Raw genomic sequence first — 23100 nt, forward strand, 5'->3', positions numbered from 1 at the left:
AAAAGATTCCCATGGAGAAAGTGAAGAAAGGCCAATTGGTATAACATCATGGCTCTGAACTGAAGTCTGAACTTACATTTGGCCAAGTGTTAAAAAGATTAATTAACTCAAGTTTAATATTAACCCAAGTTAACTTAACTTAACTTACCTCACTCTTTACCCCCCACCACCCACCCAAACTCATAAAGGGTGGGTGGTGTTGGTCAGCTTATAACTCCATTCTAACCCAAATGCAATTCTTGTATTCCTCACTCTGTCTCTCTGTCTCTTCTTAATTTGGTAAACCACTTTGGTTTACCAGAAAAGCAGCAAAGCAAAGAAGAGTGAAAACAAGAAAAGAAAGAGGAGACTCTTTTTTTCTTGATTTTACACACCAACCCACTCTCTATTTTCACCTTCCAGTCCTCAACCCAACCTCCTAAATCCAGCAAAATTCAATACCCAGAACACCCACATTGCCATTTTTATCAATTGACAAAACCCCAAAAAGGAAAAAATCAGAAATTCAAATCATAAAGATTGAATTTTTATTTTCTGGGAAAAAAAAGTTATGAAGAAATCTCCATCTTTTTCTTTTTCTTGCTCCTCTTCTTCTTCCTCATCTTCATGCATTGAACAAATCCATGAGGAAACAGAGAAACAAAGGCTGAAACCAAAGCCGAAATCAAAACCCAGAGCCAAACGTGCTACTAGAGCCAAGAAAATTGTAAATGCTGATTCTCCTAATTCTTCTACTGCTAGAAGAAGCTCAATTTACAGAGGTGTAACCAGGTATGTTTAAAATTTTGGTTAAACCCCACTAAATTCTCAGTGCTAATTCACACAGTAACAGACACACAATCAAGGTGTTTGTGAGAAATCATAAATTCAATTGGATTTTGTACTGGGTTTTGGTTTTTGGTTGCATGCATGAAAAAATGGGTGATAAAAAAATGTTCATTTTCTTTTGTTAATAAAATTTTTGATTTTTGTTTTTTGCAGACATAGATGGACAGGAAGATATGAAGCTCACCTATGGGACAAGAGTACTTGGAATAGCATTCAGAATAAGAGAGGACGACAAAGTGAATGCTCTTCTTTTACTCATTTTTTTAATCTTTCTTTCCTTTTATTTATTTGGATTCAAAAAGAAAAAATCATTGAAATCAATGAGATCTGCAGTAAATATTATATTACAGCAATTTTTACTTTTAATCTCATTTTGTTAATTTAATTAATTATCTGACTGTGTTCTTTGTTGGTTCTTGTGATGATCCCTCTCTGTCACTTGCAACGTTAACAAAACGCCTCTTGCTGCTTAGTTTATTTGGGTAAGCACTAAACCTCTTGCAAATTTTTTGACTTTAGATAAATCAAGAATTATTAGTGTGGAGAAATGTACAAGTGTTTTCAGCACCATGTACAACACCTTTTATGCATACGTTGTTCTAAAAGTAATTTCAGTTGTTTGACTATTCTTTTAATTAATCAACAAAAAGACAAATTAATTGCAAAATTTTAAATGTCATTTTTAATTTGCTATTAAATGCAGGAGCTTATGATAGTGAGGAAGCTGCTGCCCGAACTTATGATCTTGCGGCCCTTAAGTACTGGGGACCCACTACTACACTTAATTTACCGGTAATTAAATTCTCATATTTTCTCAATAAATTCCATTTTTGATATATTTTTAAAAACTATTTTGCATGTAAAACAAAAAAGTTAGGAGGTGTTATTTTTTAGCCTCTTTTGTTTTTCTTGGAGGAGAAAACGGTAGCACAATGACAAAAATAGTCATCTATAGACAAATAAGGCTACGGTACAATATTTGATTCGTGATGTACAACAAAATAATGCAGATCGAAACGTATAACAAAGAGCTTGAAGAAATGCAGAGGCTATCAAAGGAAGAGTACTTGGCTTCATTACGGCGACTGAGCAGTGGATTTTCTAGGGGTGTTTCCAAATATCGTGGCGTCGCAAGGTATTTATATATTAAAAATATAAATTAAATTATTTCAATAATTAAACCAATTTAATTAGAAAAAGTAAAAAAAGACAAAGCAACATGCAATTTTAATTTTTACTTATATTAAGCGTACATTTGTAGAAGTCAACAAATTTTGTGGATTTTCATGCTTTTCGCGCACAACTGGTTAAGTGGGACCCACTGGGACCTAGTTTTCAGTAGGACCCATTTGGATCCACTGTCTATATGTGGGCTGTGGGCTGTGAGTGTGTGACCGTGTGAGTCATGCTTAAGTGATTATGGATTCGAAAAATTGACCATTCTACGAGCTGCATTTTGCAAAAATAACCCCTTAATTTTGGATAGAACGCAAATTTGACCCGCTATTATTGGATTTTGATTTTGACAGGCACCACCATAATGGTCGATGGGAAGCAAGAATTGGACGAGTCTTTGGAAATAAGTACCTCTATTTGGGAACTTACAGTATGTCTCTAACTTATCTTTCTTTCATTTTGCACCTTAAAAAGTGGTTAATGTGATTTTCAAGTACCAATTTCTTTGTTGGTTCGAGGTTTTTTTAGATTCTTCATTCTCAGGCTCGAATCAAATTCATATCTTAACCTTCTCGCCATACCCTTTGTTGTGTCCGATTCTTTTTTCGGTGAAGGAGATTCAGTACTTTGGAAAGATTTATCACTTTTGCATGTATAGCCTAAATCTAATAGATTCAATAGGATTAAAGCTGACATGGCACATGATAATTGGTGTTTTATATTATTTACTGCGATCAAAGTTAAAAGGCTGAGGTGGTCCAATATTAAATATTTGATGCAGATCTTTGTGGACCGTACAAAAAGTTAGGCTTTCTGTTCAACCTTATAAAAACTGAAAATATTCCTCTTTTTTCTTTAGTGGGTTTAAGCCTTACCCATTTTGTTCTCTGGTTTAGGTTTGACTAAACTAGAAGAATAAACAAAAAATTAGTACTACTAATTTCTATATTTACGCAATCAATAGCTACACATCCTCTTTAGACCATATGATCCTAGTTACTCACGAATAGGCAAAGCTTAACCTGGGATTAGGCCGGTTCCGACCATTGAGTGGGTCCCACATAATGCATTACAAAATTTTCTAGCAAGAAATTTTAAGTGGGTTGTTAAATTAAACATCACTTCCTATTTTAAGTAAATGGAATATGGCCTTTAATCATGTATGGCCCACCTTAAAAAAAATTGCTCCATTTGGCAAGTCAATTGAGCCAATTTTGATTTTTATGAAATTACATGAATCATGTAGATGCTATGTACTTAGTTAAGTGGGAGATATTAATTACTTCAGTAGTAAGTGATTTGAATAGTTATTAAGATAACTGTTTATTATTAATCTCAGTGTGTAGATCTTGGCTCGTGACGTTGTCAGTCCCTTGATTCATGCTAATGGGATGAATAATTTATGTTTAATCTCAGTAGACAATTATGCCTTTGGATTGATGCATACTGTCTCATCATCCTTATGTCCAACTATACACTCCAAAAAACTAACCCTGATCAGTGGTGAGAAGGCTGCAAAGACCACACCCTCCTTTATCATTTGTGACATTGCTCTTTCACTTTAAGTTATGCATAAGGTACAATCTCTAAAAGAAAAAAACCAACTTACCATTTTATTTCTTTTCTCCACCCATTCCCCCCAACCCCCAACCCCACCTCCAAAAAAAGTACTAGAAAAACATTTTTTTTTCTTCCTTTGGTATAATCATTCGGTCTGCGATGGTCCAACTAATTTGAATTCGCGTCGCATAGGGGCCATTTAAAGGGGAAGCGCTTCTTATTTTTCCGACCACAAGGGTCGTCGTTTGGTACAAGGTTCGGATATCCCAAGATATCCCATGGGATTAGCTATCCCACATTCTACATGGGATAACTAATCCCACCATTTTTTAGTGTAAAAGTTGTCCCGACTCTCGGGATTAGCTAATACCCCAAATCAAACATGGGATAAAGTTGATCCCAAATTCTATCCCGGGATTATTATTCTTATCCCATGTACCAAATGACCCCTTAGTGATGAAGAAAAACATGTCATGTACATCTATGGGTTGAACAAGTAGTACTGTATCACTCAAAAGGAGTTGAAGCTAGACTCTTGTGTTGTTTTCGGAACAAGTAGTAATATAATCCCATGTTACTTGCAATTGAGGCATAATTCGTTGCTTTTAAGGAACGAGTAAGCCCAATCTAGAGCGTTTATATCGTCACATACACTTTAGTTTTGTAAAGATTCATCAATTTCCTTGTTACTAATGTTTGCACTTGCTGATGGCATCGGTGATCAGACAATGCAAAATACAGCATTGTGTAACTGTCAATTGATGGCATTGGCTATCAGACAATGCAAAATACAGCATTGTGTATCTGCTAATTGCTTTGAATGGATGATGTCTTTGTTTAGATTTTATTTGAAGGGTTCGGTTGCATTCTATGATCTTATAAACTAGTTCAAACTAGGTCTCATATAGTTGAGTGCAGTAACATTATCCGGAATGAATTTAGCGGACAAACAGATTCTTGAAATCACTGGTTATTTACCTCTTGTCCTTGTTGAAGGCACTCAAGAGGAAGCAGCTGCAGCATATGATTTGGCAGCAATTGAGTTCAGAGGGCCTAATGCAGTCACCAACTTCGACATCAGCACATATGCAGACAAGTTGAAGAAATTCCGCGAACCAGAGCTGGTACCAAAGGAGGAAAAAACAGAATCCTCTGCTGAAGTGCAATCAAATGAGGTATCTGAACAACAACAGCCAGTTCAACAAGAAGAAGAAAACCAACAGAAGTTTCAACAAGAAGAGCAAGAAGAATTAGCAGTGGAACCAATAGTAGTACCAAAGTTAGAGTTTACACCTTCACTTGATTCTGATGAAGTGACTCAACCAAAAGTTCTGAAGTTGGAGTTTGCTCCTTCAGTTGAGTCTGCTGATAAAATAAAGGCAAAGGATCACGAGGAGGAAGATGACAACCCGTGGAACATGTACTTGGATGATACATTTGATTCCTTCCCAGTTTCCGACTTCTCACTTGACAAACCATCCGACTTGATGGATTTTTTCAACAATACTGGCTTTGACAACAACATTGACTTCAATTTCTATGAGCAATCAAGTGAGAATGAGTTCAACCTGGATGTATTCTCTGACAGCATGATCATCGACTTGATTGAAGCTAAGGAGGAAGAACTGATGAATCCATCGAATTCGCCTACTTCATCATCATCTATGTCAAGAACCACATCCATTTCTAGCGACACGAAAGATGTTGGAGGTTTGGACTAGAGGTTCAGTTTTGTGTCGAAATGAAACTATAAGTTTGATAGGAAACCTTCCTCCTAGCTAGTTTTAGATGCCCTTTTCCTTTCCTAGATATAGGGACACAAGCAGAAGGCGTTGTGACTGTGTTTTAATTAGTTTCTTCTCCAAAAACGAACTACTGCAGTTTAGCTATAATGTTGCTTAACAAGTTTTTGAAGGGTGAATCTATGTTCCCTTTTTTGGTTTCATTTGCCTGTTGATATCCCCCAACCCCTCAGTCATATTGCATCTTTAATATTAAAAGGGCAACCCGGTGCATTATCGCTATGCGCAAATTCGGGAAAAGGCCGGATCGCTATGCGCAAATTCGGGAAAAGACCGGATCGCAAGGGTCTATTGTACCTATGCAATTCTACCCTTTATCCTATGAACTTGCAATTTTACCCTTTATCCTGTTTTCATGGCTCGAAATCGTGACCTCCTGATCACATGGCAACAACTTTGTTGTTACGCTAGAGCTCCCCTTCTGCATCTTTCCCTTGTTACGCATAAGAGTAACATTCAAATAAACATGTAAAATGAGTTGAGCAAGGTAAGAACTCGCATCAAATTAGAGCTAGAAGGAAATTTTATTGCAATCTCCTAATTTTACAAATGTTCTTAGTTAATATGACACCCTATACAGCATATGCAAATGTTTGTAGGATCAATGAGAAAAATGTTGTAAAAGATGATATACTAGTAAACAAATTTTTGGAATTAGGTGAGTCAAAGGTCAGGAGTTCAATCAAAACTATCTACATTTTCCTCTTAGCATGCGTGCAATCTGGTGAAATTGTTAGACGAAGAGGACTCCATCTTTCACGCGGAAAACGACCCACGGAAGTTGTCTCACTTGGAATAGAGCTCAAGACCAGGATGACCGAAGATCAAAACCTAAATGTGCCGGGGGTTAATCATCGAAGCCTGACAATAACAATTAAGGAATTTGAGCGCTGCAACTCAAAAAATAAAACAACAAGGCGATTATCAATTAAAATCTGACGGAAAAGGTCATAAAGCAGTACAAAAAAAGAGACTAAATATGATTTTAAAAACTGAATAAATGGTGCAGTAAAAAAGAAACATAAAATAAAAGGTAAAACGAGATTATTAAATAGTACTAAGGGCAAATGGAAAAGATATTTAATGTAACAATAAAGTGTTTGGAGTAAGGGATTTAATAATACAATTCATAAATTTTAAGTAGTTTTACAAATATATTGTATTCTAAAATAGCTATACATTTTCTTTTCAAAATGAATGACATCGCATGTAGATGTTGGCAAAATGATGACATGTTATTTTTCGATGCCGAAAACTTAACTTTTTGATAGTTTTAATTTTTTTGGACGACTAACAAAATTAGTTAAATAATTTTATTATTATAAAAAATAAAATTGTAACTTTAATGTTACCGAGAGTAAAGTTAAGCAATTAAATTTAAAAATTTATGTACAAGACTTGGGACTGAGGTCTTCAAAGCTTTACCGGAGTTGCGTTACATTTGACAAAATTAAACTGAAAACTACCAAAAAGAGAAAAAGGAATTAGGACAGTGGAAAAGAGAGCAGAGAAATTTCTTCATTTCAACAAACCCAGCACACCCGCGCGCGCGACCAGAGAGAGAGAGAGAGAGAGCTAGTAATATCAGTAACATTATAGCCTAGCCAAGAATCTTTGAACTGTTGAAGCACTACCATCAAATTTTGCTGAAAGTTACATACAATTAGGCCCGAATTTCAGGTTTATATATTTTGGGTAAGATTTAGCCCTTAATTTGTATTCACTTCTGGTTCTTTAACCTAATTGCATAGTTTTTACTCCCGTTGGCATAATCACCCCATATGTCCTGGTTTTGTTTATTACAATTTTGGTAACAATTATTGTTCTTGAGGTACGATACTGTTATGAACTGGGTGCTATTGCCTTTAGAGATTTAAAATCCTTTGTAGGAGATGTTAGAATATATATATATATATAATATTATTTGTTCTTGTCTTTGTCCTGAACTTTATTGATATTTATTCCCATTTGAAGTTTAGAGGAAGGTGTATTCTCATGTGTGCAAAATTGGAGTGTTTGCTTATTCTTTTATGTTACTTAATATAAAATATTGAGTCACTGGTTACCTTGTTCCATTTCATGTGATGTTAGGGCCATCTATTGTTCATTTTCTTTTTACAAGAGATGAAAAGAAGACGTTTTGACCACGACGAAATAGATTGATCTGTCAGTCCCCCAGTAAGATGAATATTGAAGTGATTGATGTAGAAGGGCAGAAGAGGCAAAAAACTGGGGAAATAGCTGCTGAACTAATTCACAATTCCAAACAGGGTTTGCCGGAGAATTTTACTGAAAGAGATGCTATCGTTGAAGTTGATGATGGGGAAGAGAAGCCATATGTGGGAATGGAGTTTCAAACAGAAGAAGCAGCAAAGAACTTTTTTGATGCATATGCTAGGCGTGTGGGCTTTACTATACATGTTGGACAGTACAGCCGAGATAAGCCTGACGGCCCTATCATTAGTTGGGACTACTCTTGTTCAAGAGAAGTTGTTAGAAGGAAGAATATAGAGAGTTGCAACGCTATGCTTCGCATAGAGAGGAAAAATTCAGATAGTTGGGTTGTGACTAAATTTGTTGAGGATCACAATCATTCAATAGTGAATCCCAGCAAAGTGCATTACCTTCAACCTCGTAAACATTTTTCTGGTGCTTCTAAGACTGTAGGAGAGACACCGGGGGCTCCAACTGTTATTATGGTTCCGGTGGACGGGAATCATGTATCTGTCAGTTCCAATGAAGGTGTTAAGGATGCTTCTCCTGTGGAGTCAAATCGTGTGACCAAGAACTTTAGCCCTGTCATACCAATAATGTTTATCCAGCCTTGCAGCCGAAAGAGAACACTTGGAAGAGATGCCCATAATCTTCTTGATTATTTCAAAAAAATGCAAGCGGAAAATCCTGGTTTCTACTATGCTATTCAACTTGATGATGAAAATCGCATGACAAATGCCTTTTGGGCTGATGCAAGATCGAGGATAGCTTATAGTCACTTTGGTGATGCTGTTATTTTTGATACAATGTATAGACCAAATCAATTCCAGGTTCCATTTGCTCCATTCACAGGCGTAAATCATCATGGACAAATTGTTTTGTTTGGCTGTGCATTACTCTTAGATGAGTCTGAGTCTTCCTTTACTTGGCTTTTCCGAACCTGGCTATCTGCAATGAATAATCACCCTCCAGTTTCTATTACAACCGACCAGGATAGAGCTATTAAGGCAGCAGTCAACCAAGTATTACCATGTACTCGTCATTGCATCTGTAAGTGGCATATCTTACGAGAAGGGCAGGAAAGATTGGCTCACATATATTTGGCTCATCCTTCTTTTTATGGGGAGCTGTATAGCTGCATTAACTATTCTGAGACTATTGAGGATTTCGAATTATCTTGGGCCTCTATACTTGATAGGTATGATCTCAGGAAAAATGAGTGGCTTCAAGCTGTATATAATGCTCGCAACCAGTGGGCTCCAGTATATTTTCGAGATACTTTCTTTGCTGCACTTCCCTCGAACCAGAGTGTAACCTCCTTTTTTGATGGATATGTGAATCAACAGACAACTCTACCAATGTTCTTTAAGCAGTATGAAAGAGCTTTAGAAAGTTCACTTGAAAGGGAAATTCAATCAGATTTTGATACAAATTGCACCACACCAATGCTAAAGACCCCATCTCCAATGGAACAACAAGCATCTAACCTCTACACCAAAAAAGTTTTTGCAAAGTTTCAAGAGGAATTAGTTGAAACTTTTGCCTACACTGCCAATAAGATTGATGGTGATGGGAGACTGAGCAAATTTAGGGTCGCAAAATATGAACAGGATGACAAAGCATACATTGTAATGTTGAATCTTGCCGAGATGAAAGCAAGTTGCAGCTGCCATATGTTTGAGTATTCGGGCATCTTGTGTAGGCACATCTTAACCGTCTTCACAGTGACTAATGTTCTTACAGTTCCGTCCCATTATATAGTTAGGAGGTGGACAAGGAATGCAAAAGTTGGACAAGGATCAGAAGAAGACATTGTTAAAACTGGAATTAATTCTCTCTCTTCACGTTTCAACCACTTATGTCTGGAAGCTTTAAGATATGCGGAAGAAGGGGCAGTTTCAGTGGAGACCTATGATGCAGCGATTAGTGCTTTAAGAGACGGGTTGAGTAAAATTTCTATTGTTGCGAAAAATATTGTAAGACCCCCTAGCTCACAGGGAAGTGGAAGTACTCAGGATGAGAGCATAAAAAGAACTCTGGCTACTTCTAATACCGCACCATCTTTATGGCCTTGGCAAGATACTTTGCCTCATCATTTTAACCTTAATGATGTTGATTTACCTGCTGGTGACTTAAATCAGCCCACTATGACACCTGTGGCTATAAATCGTGATGGTGGCCTTGTTGATAATGTGGTATGAGAAGAAAGAAATACCTCTTTTGTAACTTGTATATACATTTCTCAAATTTTTATCTGTCTTTGACTATTTTGTACAAGAAAAGAATGAACTACTCAACTGCCACGGAGATGAATTATTGCCTTTTCTCTCCTTCAAGTATTTTGTTTTCGTGTAGGTTGTTTATACTTGTTTCAAGTCTATGACATGGGTGATTGAAAACACAACTCCAGCAATTAAAGTGGCTGTCATCAATTTGAAGGTGTGTACCCTGTTTTAGAAAAGATTTTACTCTGAGTCATACTCTGGCTGAATACGGATAACAGATATACAGTTGATTTGATTTTTCTTCCTCCCTTGAGAAATAAATTTGATCCTATTAATGTCTAAAATCAGTGGAAATAACAATTTCCTTTATGAAATTCTATTTGGACATATTTGATACGACTTTCAGTTGCAAGATTATGGCAAGAGCCCAGCAGGGGAAACAGAAGTTCAGTTTAGAGTTACAAGAGTCACCCTGGAGCCAATGCTGAAATCCATGGGTTACATAAGTCAACAGCTTTCACTGCCGGCAAATAGAGTAGCTGTTATCAATTTAAAGGTTTGCATCATGAATTTCAAGATTTTATTCCTATCTCAGAATCTCATTGAAAGAGCTGGGAGCTGTTGAACTGTCACATATTCTTAATTATATTACTTCAAGTTTGTCAGAATTGGAGCAAAGTAAACTCATTCAGTATGCACATTCTGATTAGTTACATTGTGAGGCATTCTAAAGACTATCTTAATATTAATATTGGATATTCAAATGAGCTACATTCTGATAAGTTACATTGGGAGGCATTCTAAAGACTATCTTAATATTAATATTGGATATTCAAATGAGCTTTATTAAGCTTTAACGTGCTTTTCATCTAGTGAATGAGCTTTATTAGATATCACTATGGCGACAGTTCTGAAAAGTTTCTTTAGTAGATGGATGATGTAATTTTTCTATCAAAGAGAAAGAGAGTTTCTTTCTTTTGATGTGGGCGCGACTTATGTCCGTGGCCCTATGCCCGACTATGCCGACGTGTGATACCAAGAGAGCCATCGCAACCACTGATCTACCCATTGGCCTAGAAGAATGCGCTCCTCTATCTCTCGTTCACCATCGAACACCAGCTCGTTTGGAAAGAGCCCTATCTCCTTAGGCTTTAATTCCCTTCGAAAAAGAGAATCGATCATCTAATGTTTTAACGATTTTACCACCCGGCACTTGCCTACTCGACATACAAGTGAATATGCCTAAATTATGTGAAACAAATAGTGGCCTCTGTCCCTTCCCTCTTCCTCCCTTTCATCTTCTGGATGCAGTATCCCTCTGGTGTATAATTATCTCTTAATTGTTTGGGTGGAAATGCACCGATAGTTTGGCCATGTATGCTAATGAAATGCTCTGCTGGGCTTTGCTATTTAGTAGTCCTCCATATGACTCTCCAAAGTAACATTCATGACAACTGAAAAACTAATTATGAAGAGATTATAGATCCTTGTGAAATATTAGTTAGAGAAGGTGTTCCTCTTGATTATCTACCAATCTTGAATCGCATTTCTCCTTGTAGATTGAGAGGATTAATGTCAGTTGAATGCAGTGATGTATTGTCCTTTAATATATGAACTGATAGTTTTTATCATTTCCCATCACAGCTTCAAGATACTAAGACACCTTCCGGAGAAACTGAAGTGAAATTTCAAGTTTCAACGGATACTCTAGGGTCAATGCTGAGATCGATGGCTTACATTCGTGAACAACTTTGAGTAGGTGAATACTACTTCTCTTGTTATTCTTGTCGATATATAAGAACTAGAAGCATCAATTGATTTATTTGAGATTCTGAAAGAGAAATTGAATAAATTGCAAGTGTCACCTGGATAGTATTTTATATTTTGTGTTGATATATAATTTGCATACATCAACCTTTAATGATTCAATACCTCTGGTTTAAATTCCTAACAAATTGAATAAATTGCAAGTGTCACCTGGATAGTATTTTATATTTTGTGTTGATATATAATTTGCATACATCAACCTTTAATGATTCAATACCTCTGGTTTAAATTCCTAAGCTTACTCAGTTCCTGATGTTTCTCTATGGAGGTGTTCTCTGCAGCAGAATTGGTAAAGGTACATGGATTCATGTGAGTCAAACAAGAATAAGTAATGCACCTTCGATCTGAATCGCTCTGATGAAGCAGTAGCATTCTTTAGAACGATATGCACAAGGTCTTTTTGAAGTTAATAATTGGTATAATAATTTGATGAAAAGAACCTGGCATTAAAGCTGTATACAAGAGGAGAGAAATTTATACAACATGACTCTTTGCAAAGAGCATTCAATCATCAATATGGACTGGAAACTTGTACGTGCTCCAAAAGTGTCAAGAAAACAAAGAGTTCATAAAAAGGGCAGACCGGCGCACTAAGCTCCCGCTACGCGCGGGGTCCGGGGAAGGGCCGGACCACGGTCTGTTGTACACAGTCTTGCCCTGCATTTCTGCAAGAGGCTTTCCCACAGCTCGAACCCGTGACCTCTTGGTCATATGGCAGCAACGTTACCAGTTACACCAAGAAAAAAAAAAGTTCATACATTATCCTAAAACATAAGAGTTCACGCTGATCCAAACACGGTTTCTTTATCCTTTGATAGAATCAGGTCTATGGTAAGTCAGAGAAGAAAACCATTCAAAAGACCAAATTGGAGATATTTGAAGATTGCTCCGCTTCTTTTCCTACATCTATGTTGTTAGTTGCTCATCATCATATAAGTAGTTGTTGTTGATGATGATGGATGACAATAACGAATTTTTTGCCATATATTATGTAGGAACTCCTTGTAAATTGCTTCTGGAGGCAGAGACAGCACATATTCACAGCTGTAGTTATCTCTAGTAACCACTCTGTTTGCTCTATATTCTGTTAGCACTTAGTCTAAGTATAACTATGTAGTTGACCCAACTTACTTTGTAGCTGTATGCTGGAAAATTAGTTGTGCATGTGTATGGAGGACCCTACAAAGAATGTAGTCATTTTAGCTTTAGGTTAGTAGTAGTTGTTTCATTGATGACACCTATCAATATTTCTTTTTTTGGTGTAGGTATAGGTGTAATCTGTTATTTGTATTCGGGTGTAATCTGCCTGTGCTAATATTACTCCCATGTATGAGGGATCTCTTGTTTTCTTCATTTTTCTTTTTCTTTTTCTTTTCTTTTCGTGTTTTTTCTTCCTTTTTTTTTTCTCTTTAATGTTTTGTCGAAGAGAAGAGGCCGAAATACGTAAATAAGCAGGTTTGAGTCTGGTAAATGAAAGTTTTGGCACCAATTTTATGCAATTTATTATTCTGTTGTCATTATATTTAATATGGTAGTGTCCATGGTTGAAAGATTGAGTTGATTTGTCTCGAATTCCCTCTTTTATGTGTATGTACCTTTAGTCCCTCTATTTTGAGTTGCAGAACGTAAAATCCCCAACTAGTTATCATGACCATTTATTGAATTTCAATTGCTGGCCTTTTGTTCTGAGGTTTAGTGAAATTTTTAGTTATCTGTAGGAATTTTTCACGTTTTTGATTAGATATGCAAGGAATGTATAATATACAATTTGTTAATTTGAAACTATACGATAGTATTAGATGATTCTACGTAGATGTGGCAGAAATCTTTGCCTAACTGTTACTCTGAACCTATTTCTTCACTCGTCTTTTGGTTACTGATTAGAAGAATATTCCAGTTAAAGTTACTTGACAAGTATAAAATTTATTAACCAAGATAGTAGCATTATTGAAGTCTGGCATTGAAATTTTAGAATCTAAATGATGTCGTTATTTGTCACGGCGTATGGTTTACGTTATGTTAATTTCAAAATAATTAATCTGGAAGCCTCCACCAGCCCGTGGAGGCTCCATTTTGGCAATGAACTTGTTTCATTTGAAAAGCAAACAAAGAATAATCTCTTTTTTATTTCTTCACATCACAAACATATTGCAATATTTCGCCTCCCAACCCCCGGAAAAAAGGCAACTATGAGCTGCGTTTAACCCGTGGGTTTTTCGAAAAAATTGAAGTGATGAGGTACTCTAGCCAGGCCCAGCCCAGTACAATCTCAATTGGGTTGGCCCAGGACCCATGTGCAGTTGATAACGGGTAAAATTCACAAATAGCCACTTTTAGTATATTTGTAATTGAAAAATAGCCATTTTCTTGGAGTTTCAAATTTCACAGGTAAAATTCCATGACAAAATCTTGGAGTTTCACACGTGGAATTTAAAACTCCAAGAAAATGGCTATTTTGCTCTTATAGCGCTGAAAAAGTGGCCAATGGGTGCTATTTCTACGTCAAATAGCACCATTTGGCCTTTTATGAGGCCTTGTTTGCAGGAGTTGAACCTTTAAAAAATTTAGACCCGCAGTCTAAATGTGAGATTAAACTTAAGTTTAAAATTAGGTGATCATTTTCGAACTTCATACTATTAAAATAATTTTAATAAAGTGGCTAATTCTTAAATACAAATCTACACCACTTGCTACTATTTGGGTAAAATGGTTTTATCCTTTAAGGGACGCTATTTGTGTAACTCAGCCGTTTCAGTGCTTCACGCTCTTTTGAACCGTTATCGGCCCGTCTAAGTTTATTAGCCAACGGCTAGTTTTCTTGCTCTCATCAACGGCTACTATATTTAGCACTTTTATCATTTCCCTTTCATTTTCTCTCACATCACTCACTCTGTCCTTTCTTTTCCGTCAAAATTCCTCGTTGACACTTCGGCTCAGAAGGGCAGTTTCTCCAATTTCCATCTGAAATTTCAGTTCCTTCTTCTGCCAACTTCACCGCTGAAACCACCTCTATACGCTGCATTCAGAATTGTAAGTCCCTTTTTTTTTTATTTTTTTTAATACTTTTTCTGCAAAACTAGTTTCAACATTATCCTAAATCCCTTTTTGAGTGATTTTATAATGGTTAGAATAGGAATTGTTTTATTGAGTTCGATTTGGTCATAATTGTTTGATTTTGCATTTTTCTCAGCTATTGATTTGATTGTTGCTCCACATTTTGGATGGCGTGCTAATTTACCTTTTGCGTATTGGTAAACAATTTTCTTAATATTCTGTCATAAGAGAAAACAGTAGAACTGTATTGCTTCTGCCTTTTAGTATGAGTTTTCAGCAGTACAGACGAATTCAAAGCTCTTTTAATTTCCTAAATAAAGGGTTTCATTTTCTAATTATCTCAAATTTAATCATTTGAAATCGATTGATTTATAGTGCCCCTTAAATTAATCTGCCTAATTGTGCACCCAAAGGCTAGTTTATTGAAGCTTGACAGTTAATATCTGGAGGTATTTATTGAGTTTGACATCTCCCAATATTTTTTGTGTCAAAGGTGGATTATCTGGTTTCATTTTTCTATTTTGGGCATCCCGTACTTCATGTAATTTTTCTGTTGTTCATTTTAGTGTTTTGGTCATTAACATCCTAATCTCTCATTAAGATGTATTTGGTATTTTCACTTTAACTTGATTTTACTGAGCAGCAGCACCTATATGCATGGTCACTTGATTTTTCTGATTACTGATTACAATTTTATCCAATAGGGTCAAATTGCCTCGGTTAAACAGCCGTAATGTCCTCTGTTCAGAGAAGGCAGCAACCTGTAGATGTTTCCAAGGAAAATGGAGGTGCCAGAGTACAGCAACAACAAGATGTTATGCAGTCAAGAGGTGGTAAGATGTCCTCGCGGCTCGACACGCCTACAGTTACAGGTGCTGCTAGGATTGTCCCATCTAGATATAGGCAAACTCCTCAGTCCTTACTCCGTGCTAGTTCAACGAGTAATCCTGGATTTGCATCTGTTAGTGCTGTTAGTGCTGCTGCTAAACTGTTACAGGAGGCTATTGCTACTCCGCTAAATCCTTGTGCAGTGTCCAATGGTGATGGAGCAATTGTGCATAAAAAGCTCTCCAAAGTTTCAACAAGCAATGATGCAGATGGTTGTGCTTCTGCTGCTGCTACTGAGAGTAATTCATGCCCGAATTCTCCGGTCTGCACTCAAAGAAAGCAGCAACAAATTAAATTTCCTAAGGAACATGGCAGCACTAGAGTACAACAGCAGCAACTTGCAGATGTGTTGCAATCAAAAAGTAGCAAGACCTCCTCAAGACTTGACACACCGACAGTGACTGGTGCTGCTAGGATTGTCCCATCTAGATATAGGACTCCTCAGTCTTTACACCGTCACGGTCCAACCAATAATCCTGGAGGAACATTGGTCAGTGCCGCTGATAAACTATTGCGGGAGGCTACTGCTACACCTGTGAATCCTTGTACTTTGTCTCAGGATGATGGAGCATTAATCTCCAGAAAGCTTTCAAAAGTTTCTACTAGCCATGATGTAGATTCTGGTGCTACTGCTACTACTAAGGGAAGTTCATGCCCAAGTTCTCCAGTTTGCACCCAGATTACTAAGGGAAGTTCAGGTCCGAGTTCTCCAGTTTGCACCCAGAGCAATAAGACGCGGACATTATCAGCGGTGAGGTCTTCTATGCCTGAGATTGATAGATGTCTTACTGAGAGAAATAGAGACAATAACAACAAAACATTTGATGATTGCAGTTCTTATAAATCTGCATCTTCTACTTGCGCTCGTTCATTGCATCTGCCAGCAGCCAACAATGAAAATTCCTCCTCTTGGCTATCTCTCAAACCAACTGACATGTTTGCTTCCATCCCTTCTAGATCATCTTTCAAAATGGGGAGCCTTTGCTTGCCTCCTCATCCAAGTTCCAATAAATTGGGAGCAGATGCAAGGAAAGTAAGGAAGGGTTTCAGTGATCAGGAAGATGTTCATTCCTTCAAGTTGCTCTATAATCGTTACCTTCAATGGCGATTTGTGAATGCCAAAGCAGAGACCTCCATGAATTCCCAAAGACAGGATAGTGAGAGAAGGCTTTATTCCTTTGCACACCAGTTAACTGATTTACGTGAAGCTGTTCACCAGAAACGCGCTGAACTTGAGTATTTGCAAAGGATCAAAACTTTATCCACTATTCTTGAAGCACAATCACCATGTCTTGAGGAATGGGCTAACCTGGAAGAGGATTACTCAACTTCTCTGTCAGGTACAACTAGTGCCTTGCGCAATTGCTCTCTAAGACTTCCTATCAGCGCGGAAGTTCAGGTTAATACAAGAGAGTTAGGGGATGCTCTTAATTCATCTACAAAGGTGATGGAAATGATCGGTTTGCAGATTCAGAACTTTATGCAAAAGGCAGAAGAAACAGAAAGTTTAATATCTGAACTAGCTAGAGTGAGTGGTGTAGAGAGAGCTCTTGTTGAGGAATGTGGGGATTTATTGTTGAAGACATATATCTCACAGGTGACAGAATGGAGTTTAAGGGGACAGATGATTCAAATGCATAGAGACAACCTTTATCAAGTTCAGAAAGAATGAAGATTCAAATAATTTTTACTGTTCTTATTAATGATAATAATATCTTTTGAAGCATTTCTTGTCAGCTTGTTACCAATCACTAATCACATAATTCTTGTGTTGTATTGTTTTTAGGGATTTCATTTAGGTCATTATGGATGAAAGCCCAGATTCTTGAGAGAGAACTACATAAATAAGTCACAAGTAGACATGACTTACCAATAATTAGTCATTAAGGCATTATTACAAAAAATAGTCAGAAAAAGTTACCAATGATATACAACATTCAAAAACCTAAGCAAAAAATGGTTTCTTTTTCTATTATATGTATGGTTAAAATTTATAAAGACACATGGATGATGCAATATACAAATTTTGAGTAAGATTGAAGGTGATTGGACTGGTTTCGAATCAAATTTTGTTACCAATATATAATAATCAAAAAATCTAGGCAAAAAAAAGTTCTTTTCTCAATAGGGGTATGGTTGGAGTTTGTTGAAAACACATAGATATTTCAAGAAGATTAGATATGATTTGGACTTGGTTGTAGTCAAAAACTTCGTAGTTAAATCGAGTTTTAAAAATTTCTGAGTGTTTTCTAGGTAACACATAGGCGATCTAGATTTCACCAAAATCTCCCACTTTATAAAGAAAATAATCCTAGTATGATAAATCAATCGGAGATCACTTAGGCGATCATAAATAATACATGAGCAATTTCAAAGATAACACACAGACGATCTATGATTTCACCTGGATTTTTTTACTTTATTAGAAAAACATCATGGTAATAACTAATAAGCGATCAATCGGAGATCACTTATGCAATCATAACATGAGCAATTTCTAGGTAACACATAGGTGATGTATGATTTCACCAGTATTCTTCCACTTTATAAAATAAATGATCCTGGTAATAACTAATAAGCGATCAACTAGATATCATTTAGGCGATCATAAATAATACATGAACGATTTCCATATAACACATAGATGATCTATGAGTGCAACATGATTTCCCACTTTATAAAAAAATAATCATTGTAATAACTGTTGAGTATTCTTCCACTTTTTAAAATAAATGATCCTGGTAACAAGCGACCGACCATATCATTTAGTCGATCATAAATAATACATGAGCAATTTCTAGATAACACATAGGTAATCTATGAGTTCAACATGATTTCCTACTTTATAAAAAAACGATCATTGTAATAACTGATGAGCGAGAAACTAGAGATCACTCAGGTAATCACAAACAATACATGAGCGATTTCAAGATAACACATAGGCAATCTATGATTTCACCAGGATCTCCCACTTTATACAAAAAAGATGACCCCGATAATAACTAATAAGCAAAATAAAGACTTCATCGTCATCCGAAATGCCTATTTATCATCGAATAACTTTAACTGTTGTTTCAGTCGGAAATTCTTCAATTAATTAAATCTTACATAAAATTAATAATATCTCGAGAAAAATTAAATAAGTTGCTTATATTATTAATTGAAAACAAAAATAGATAAGTAATCTATCTATCTATCTATCTATCTATCTATATATATATATATATATATATATATATATATATAAAATCTAAATTATTATAAAAACACGAATAGTTTACGCTAAATGTTATACGACAAAAATATCCCTGAAATATCAATCGACTTTTATGGCCTTAAAATTTTAAAGTCTATCTTTTAATATATAATTTCATATTGGATAAAAGTGTAAAATTAAGAATTTCTCTCATACTAGGATTTTGAAATTACCATCATTAGACACGGTTACTATACCTAATATGTAATTGGTTGTAATTAAGTGTTGACTTTAATCCTCTATAATAAAAACCTTTTGCTTACAAAGTTTACATGTGATTTGCATAATTATAGTTTGATATCATGCGTTTCTGCTGGAATGGATGCCAGCATTGATGTGGCAGGAAAATTTTCATCTAATCTACATTCTATTGCATATTTATAGCTTCAGTTATTGAACTAGGCTTTGTTGTTGTTTTTTAATTGATTTTTTTTGCTCATCATATGACCGTGAGAATGAATTCAATTCACTTACTTTTCGCCTTTTCTTCCTCTTAAATTTAATGCGAAAGTTTTAGATGCCAACAAAAAAATCGACAAGTTAAAATAACATATCATACAAAATAGATTGAGAGATTATCTGCTACAATGCTTGATTTGATTGCACAAACATCGACATCTAAGGTAATGAAAGATTTTTTTTTTTACGTGGTTGGAAATTACTATTTTTTTCTTAGGCGGTTCCTTGCTTCGTCTAATTGAACATGGACATAAAATATCTCTGTAGAAGAGGAATTCCTGGATAATCACATTCGATGCACCAAGTTATATAGTATGTAGCATATAACATACAAAGGATCTAAATCTAAAGAAGAAGGCTTGCCGTACCTATATATTGTGCTTATGTAGAAAACTCTGATAATAGTATATTTATTATTTGTATGGACCTGGGTTGACAGTCTAAGCTAGCTATTTGTACATGTGTATTGTTTTTTTTTTCAAGAAAGGTTGTGCATATAAATCTATTTTTAAATTAAAATATTGATATTTCGGACATTGCCTAATATCTAAAGTCAACTAAAAGATTCATATTATTTCACCACTCAAAATTATTTGTTAGGAGGAATCATATGCCATTCATGTCTGACAAGTTGGACTTGCAATGGAATTAGAACTCTTCCTCACAAGTCTAAATCCTTTTTGCCTAGGAGATGTCTATTAGCTTACGATTTATAAAACAAGTCCAGTTATGAACCGTAAAAGTTGGAACAATAAGATAAAAATGTCAAGGGACGTTTTCTCATATTTTCCAAAGATATAGAATAGAAATAAATCTCATAGAACGACATTAATGCTTTTAAGGTTGCCATAGAGTAAAAAGAACTAACCAAGTACCTCCTAAGACAATTAGACAATTAAAGAAATAACATTAATGTTGTAAAAGACGACATAGAGTAAAAAAAATAAATGGCAAAGGGCTAAATATACCCCTCTACTTTCAAATATTGTTTACCTGTATCCCTCGTTATACTATTGGGCTAACTATACCCCTATTGTCATACTATTGGGTTATCTATACCCCTACTGTCATACTTTGAAACAAAAATACCCCTATTTTGGATGGAGTGACACATGACAACACCAGATTAAAACGACCCATTTCTTTTTTTTACCCAACCCATTTTACAAAAAACCCACAACCCGAACCATATTTTCATTTTTCAGTTTTTTTAAAGAATTTTCTTTCTGTAAAACTTAAAAAAAAAATTGCAAAATATTTTGCAAAACAAATTGTAAAAACTGAAAAAAATCGTTTTTTTAACAAAATATTTTTTTTTGTAAAAACTGGAATTTTTTTCCAGTTTTTAACAAAATATTTTCGTTTTTTAGAAACTGAAAAAAATATTTCCAACAAAATATTTTCGTTTTTGAAAAATTATTTTTTTCAATTTTTTTTAAAGATTTTCTTTTTGTAAAAACTGAAAAAACAAATTTGTATAAACTGAATTTGTTTTTGTAAAAACATAAAAAAAAATCATTTTTTAAAACTAAAAAATTATTTTCAACAAAATATTTTCGTTTTTGAAAAATATTTTCTTTCATTTTTTCATTTTTTTAAAAGAATTTTGTTTTGTAAAAACAGAAAAAAAATATTTTTTGTTTTTAACAAAATATTTTCGTTTTTTAAAAACTGAAATTTTAAAAAAAAAACTGGAAAAAATGGAAATAGGGGTCAGGTAAAAAAAAAGAAATGAGTCGTTTTAATCTGGTGTTGCCACGTGTCACTCCATCCAAAATAGGGCATTTTTGTTTCAAAGTAAGACAGTAGGAGTATAGATAATCCAATAGTATGACGGTAGGGGTATAGATAACCCAATAATATAACGAGGGATACATGTAAACAATATTTGAAAGTAGAGGAGTATATTTAGCCATTTGCCGAATAAAGTAACCACAAGGTCACTTAATTTCTCGAAGAAGTGAATGGATGTTCAAAAGGTATAACAAAAAATATTTATTAATTCGTCACATGAATGGAGATCAGCCTCCTAAGACTCAAATTTTAATATCAGATCGGAGAAAAAGGAGAAAAACGTGATAAATAGAAGAAGGAAAAGAAGAAAAAGCAAAAAGAACGGTGGTAAATTGATCATAAAAGTATGAATGATAACACTTTATAAGGTTAATATTGTTGATATATTCAAAGACCAAAAGCTTGTTCTCCTTCCTATAGTGAAAACGAAGCTCTTATAGTTAAATCTGCCAAATTAATTCATATGCTCACAAAAGTCTTCCTTACCTCACTATGCTCATATAAGTAACCAAGAAGTAAAATCATAATGAACGATCATGGTATGAATTAGCTAAAAGAGTGGTATCTTAGATATCTGCATATGATGCATGAAGTCGACTCTTTTTTGTAACAAGAATTAATCGTGTTTAATTTATGTTGTACATTTCTTATATCTAATAATCTCTTACAATAATTACTTTTTATTTTTTATTTTTTCATCTCTCTATTTCAGTTTTAGGGTTCATGTGCGAGGCACGTACATGGAGACTGATCACGCCCAACTATGCCTTATAAAAAGGACTAAGCGGTCGTTGCAAATATAATCCGATTTACAAATCTGGAGTCGAATCCCATAGAGAACTAAGGCTTAGCTACAGTTGTTCACTATCGCTAAGAAACACAAGTCCAAACAATTTTCTAATTATAAAGGTTATAATTTTTATTTCTATCTAATTAACTAAAAATCTAAAAAGCAGTAAAACTATCAATTAACAAGGATAATGATTGGAGACACGATTAAGGAGGTCTAGAGTTATGACTTCCTCAATTATTGGAATCCTTCCCGTTGTGTCTTCGTATTCTGTACCGATCGTAAGTGCTTTGGTTGTCGTAATTCTCTCTCGAGCAACTACCACAATTTACTAGATGTATTCTCTCGAACTACACTAACTTGCACTAATTCACCGTTCACTATGATTGCACCAAGGTTTCGTTATCTCTAATCCTGCCTTTAAACCCTCCGTATTGATCTCTCACGTACGTTAGGAATGGTGTTGTTCAACAACTAGCTAAATATGTACTATCTCTCGAGCAGTATACACTAAATAGGCACAATCAATTGATGGTCATTCAATCAACACCAACAAGCACGTAGTTGAACAAGTAGAGAAATCCAACGGCTCAATTATATAAAAACATAACAAGAATTTATCCTACAAAAGGTTATATCAAAACTCTAGATAACAAATTAGCTATTCATAATAGTATGCATAACTACAATACTAGAACTCATAACCAATAATGAAAATAGGAATAAAGAAGTGAAAAACTCGTAGAAGAATTCTCTGCCTTGCTCCTAGTGTGTTCTTGCCTCCTTACGTTGAATCCCGATCTCTTCCTCAAAATTGGCGTTTAATAACTATTTATATGTGTAGGGAAAAGACCCAAACGAAATAAACAAGTCCAAGGTCGTGACATGAAGATGCGAATGTGCGTGCAAGGAGGGTATGAAACGGTTCATGGGTTTGGAGACAATGTGGTCTCGTGGAATGAGGTCACTCAAGATGAGTACGGATTTAGGTTGATGCTGCAAGGAATGGAGCTATTATTATCTCTAAGGAAAATTAAGGATGAGTTAGGAAAAGGTTAGATTGGTTTAGAATTGGCATAATGGTGGCGGTGATCAGTTCCTTCAGCGTGATTAAGTTATGCATGTGATTTGTGGCGGTACATGCGAGGTTTGATGGCCGCCGTAATTGATTCTATTTGGAAGTATTCAAGTATTATGGCCTGTTATGTGTAGGCGGATCCCGGAAGG

At 35.3% G+C, this 23100-nt stretch overlaps 3 protein-coding genes across 9 annotated transcripts; all 3 read left to right on the forward strand.

Annotated features, from left to right (window-relative positions):
* The first annotated feature begins 238 nt into the window (after positions 1 to 238).
* Positions 239 to 5509, forward strand: LOC104213723 (AP2-like ethylene-responsive transcription factor At1g79700). The gene is made up of 7 exons (XM_009763260.2): positions 239 to 771; positions 982 to 1064; positions 1302 to 1310; positions 1532 to 1620; positions 1839 to 1963; positions 2358 to 2434; positions 4561 to 5509. Exons 1-7 carry the CDS (start codon positions 551 to 553, stop codon positions 5283 to 5285), a joined length of 1329 nt encoding a protein of 442 aa, XP_009761562.1. The 5' UTR covers positions 239 to 550; the 3' UTR covers positions 5286 to 5509.
* A 1286-nt stretch (positions 5510 to 6795) lies between these two features.
* Positions 6796 to 12985, forward strand: LOC104213724 (protein FAR1-RELATED SEQUENCE 3-like). Of its 7 annotated transcripts, none has more exons than XM_009763265.2 (6): positions 6796 to 7061; positions 7458 to 9775; positions 9936 to 10019; positions 10212 to 10361; positions 11450 to 11560; positions 11901 to 12985. In XM_009763265.2, the coding sequence occupies exons 2-5, from the start codon at positions 7550 to 7552 to the stop codon at positions 11558 to 11560; spliced, it is 2571 nt and encodes an 856-aa protein (XP_009761567.1). In that variant the 5' UTR covers positions 6796 to 7061; positions 7458 to 7549; the 3' UTR covers positions 11901 to 12985. The 7 variants fall into 7 exon arrangements, 6 of the variants coding, with proteins under 6 accessions (XP_009761567.1, XP_009761570.1, XP_009761563.1 ...); XM_009763268.2 differs by having other exon boundaries at positions 11914 to 12985; XM_009763261.2 differs by having other exon boundaries at positions 6797 to 7061; positions 11450 to 11564.
* A 1522-nt stretch (positions 12986 to 14507) lies between these two features.
* LOC104213726 (QWRF motif-containing protein 2-like) lies at positions 14508 to 17300 on the forward strand. Its single transcript, XM_009763270.2, has 2 exons — positions 14508 to 14662; positions 15391 to 17300. The coding sequence occupies exon 2, from the start codon at positions 15420 to 15422 to the stop codon at positions 17244 to 17246; it is 1827 nt and encodes a 608-aa protein (XP_009761572.1). The 5' UTR covers positions 14508 to 14662; positions 15391 to 15419; the 3' UTR covers positions 17247 to 17300.
* Positions 17301 to 23100: the final 5800 nt, after the last annotated feature.

This window comes from Nicotiana sylvestris, chromosome 1 (assembly GCF_000393655.2).
Source record: "Nicotiana sylvestris chromosome 1, ASM39365v2, whole genome shotgun sequence".
Lineage (NCBI taxonomy): Eukaryota > Viridiplantae > Streptophyta > Magnoliopsida > Solanales > Solanaceae > Nicotiana > Nicotiana sylvestris.